General features: G+C 42.4%; 1 protein-coding gene across 2 annotated transcripts in view; it reads left to right on the plus strand.

Annotated features, from left to right (window-relative positions):
• The first annotated feature begins 683 nt into the window (after nucleotides 1-683).
• Nucleotides 684-2,500, plus strand: part of LOC143022217 (roundabout homolog 1-like) — a 118,616-nt gene continuing 116,799 nt past the window's right edge. For both annotated transcript variants that reach the window (XM_076180330.1, XM_076180337.1), the window contains exon 1: nucleotides 684-1,254. In XM_076180330.1, the coding sequence (XP_076036445.1) occupies nucleotides 1,173-1,254 (82 nt within the window). In that variant the 5' untranslated portion in view covers nucleotides 684-1,172. The remainder of the gene's footprint in view (nucleotides 1,255-2,500) is intronic.

Here is a 2,500-nt window from a genome sequence, read left to right on the forward strand (position 1 = left end):
ATCATATCATTGTCAGTCATTGTCGGTCATTGTTATTGTCATTATCATTGTCATTGCCATTGTCAGTCATTGTCATTATCATGATCATTATCGTTATCATTATCATTATTAGCATTGGCATTGACATTAGGATTAACATAACTAACATAATTTGATAACGTGTGTGTGTTGCTGGAACTGCACTGCAAGTAAAATCCCTATGAATCTTTACCTGGACACTTGCACTTGATCGAAGGGCACAATCACCCTCTGCACCTACCCCAAGACCTTTCCTGCTGATCATCTGACACAGGTGGACCCTTCACAGTAACGGTCACGAAGCACTGATGACACAATTGATTAAGAAAAGACAGAAATAGTGACAATTGCCCCAGTGCCTCTTCTCTGTTCCTTCCTCTACCTCTCCCTACCTCGCTCTCTCCCTCCTTCCCTCCTCCAACCCATTTCTTCCTCTGGTGCCTTTGCCCCGCCCATGCCGATAGCCCACGGGTGGAGGGGAACGACAGAGGAGGAGAAGTTGAGGAGGAAGAGAAGGGAGGAAGGAGACGGAGGAGTGGGTGGGGGGGTTCGAAGGGAGTGGATGTGGAGGAGAGGAGGGTACCGTAGAGAGGTACAGAGGTGGAGACGACTGGAGGGGCGCGGGGCGGAGGGAGAGGTGAGTAAACTATGTGCGGTGAGTGGGACTGAGCGAGAGGAACCAGTTGGTTTCTAGACTTCAACGAGGAGGGAGCGTCGCTCGCCGGTCCGAGAGCTTGGCACATGGTACGCCGAGTCGGCTTTGTCGATAAGTAGTTTTCGTGGAATATTTGTTTTTGCAAGGCGATTATGATCGTATAAACTTCTCTCGGTGAAGTGTCGCGTGTGAAAATGAACTTGCTTTTTCTGGTGTGTTGGTGGTAACGCGGTTTTTGTCACAAGTAGAAAAGATATAAAAAAAAAGAAAACAGTGCTGTTTGGAGAAACTTTGAAAACGCAGGAGGTAGCTCAGAGTACAAATACCATAGATTTTTAATCTAATCCAAGTGTACCTCGACAAACTATTTTACTGGAAACAAACAAAAATAAACACACTCTTGACAGTTGGTTTTACATACGCAAGCCAGCTGTGCTGACTCCGCTGGCAATTATGAAATATTTGGGTTTGTGTCTTGATTCCTGGTGAGAGTCTTAAGATGGCCAGACTAAGAAGACTGACAACGCTGACGCTGGTGTTACTGTGGGTGACAACGTATTGTCTAGCACAGGCAGAAGAAGGTAAGTCGTGTTACGTGTGATGTCCCAGTTAACACCTGCATGCGCTGTGTTACCTGTGTGTGTGCGTGTTAGAGAGAACATGTTTGAAGTTCTCGATAAGTTCAGTGTTAACTTAGTGCGTGTGCGTGTTTGTTGACTCGCCACCCAGTATGTTACCTTATTTTATTCGTTCAAAATTGTATTCCATTGTGATTTTAATGCATCTGTTGCAGGTTTTTTGTGATACTTTCCTCGTTGTTAAATGCCTTCGAGGCGAAATGTTGTGATTGATTTGTTGACGCTGCCAACTGAGGAAAGCTACACGTTTCGCTTCGAGTAAGAAAAATTAACTTTTGGCCATCGATCAGGAAACGTGCCCAGGCCTCTTTTGTCAAAATACTCTTCGAGAATTATATTATAATTATCATTATTTGTTGGTGAATTACTTGTTTTTATATTAGCATTATTATGATTATCATGATTTTTTGTTTTTTATTTTTGTTTTACATTTTTTTGTTTAATTTTGTTTTTATTTATTTTTGTAATCGATGATAAGATCTTTCCGTTGACCAGCCAACATTCCCAGATTTTTTTTTTTTTTTTATCCAGGTTGCAGTCTGGGTGGATTTGTTTTACGTACCCCATTTCCAGGAGTAGTTTTGTGTGTGTGTGTACTTGTGAGTCCCAAACGGCCTTCTGACACGAACTGAATTTAAGTGTCGACAGTCAATCGAATGTGTCGGAATGTCACTGACGTCAATTCACGTGATTGGTCGCGATTGTGGTGGAAGAATGTCCTTGTTGGCAGCTGGTCCTTTGGAAGCGTCAGGAGGAATTGTTGTCAGGTTCTGTTGGCTGCGTTGGAAGCCTTTCCAAGAATGATTCGAAATTGTTGTCAATCAGTGTTCAATGTGGTCCTTACGGAAGAGGGACACGATGAAATCACTTGTGTTAAGCAGAATAAAGCTAAAAATAAGTACAGAACTGGTTAATTGATGTGAGATTAGGTCTTTATAGTTACTGAATAAAATCGTCTGGCGTCAGCCTTAATTAAATTATCACGTGGTACGAAAAGATATAACGATTTCATATCGATATGATGTAGGTTTTGAAGTTCTTGCAACATTTCTTACGATGTACTGCATATTTGACTTTGTTGCAAATGCAACGAGTCGGGTCATAAACATCCGCAGAGTTTCCGCGTCGACTTGACGTCACAAAAGCGTCGGTTAGAAAACGCACGCGATTCAAAACAAGCGCATTATTT

This window comes from Oratosquilla oratoria, chromosome 3 (assembly GCF_046742065.1).
Source record: "Oratosquilla oratoria isolate Oo_2021 chromosome 3, ASM4674206v1, whole genome shotgun sequence".
In the NCBI taxonomy this organism is placed as follows: Eukaryota; Metazoa; Arthropoda; class Malacostraca; order Stomatopoda; family Squillidae; genus Oratosquilla; species Oratosquilla oratoria.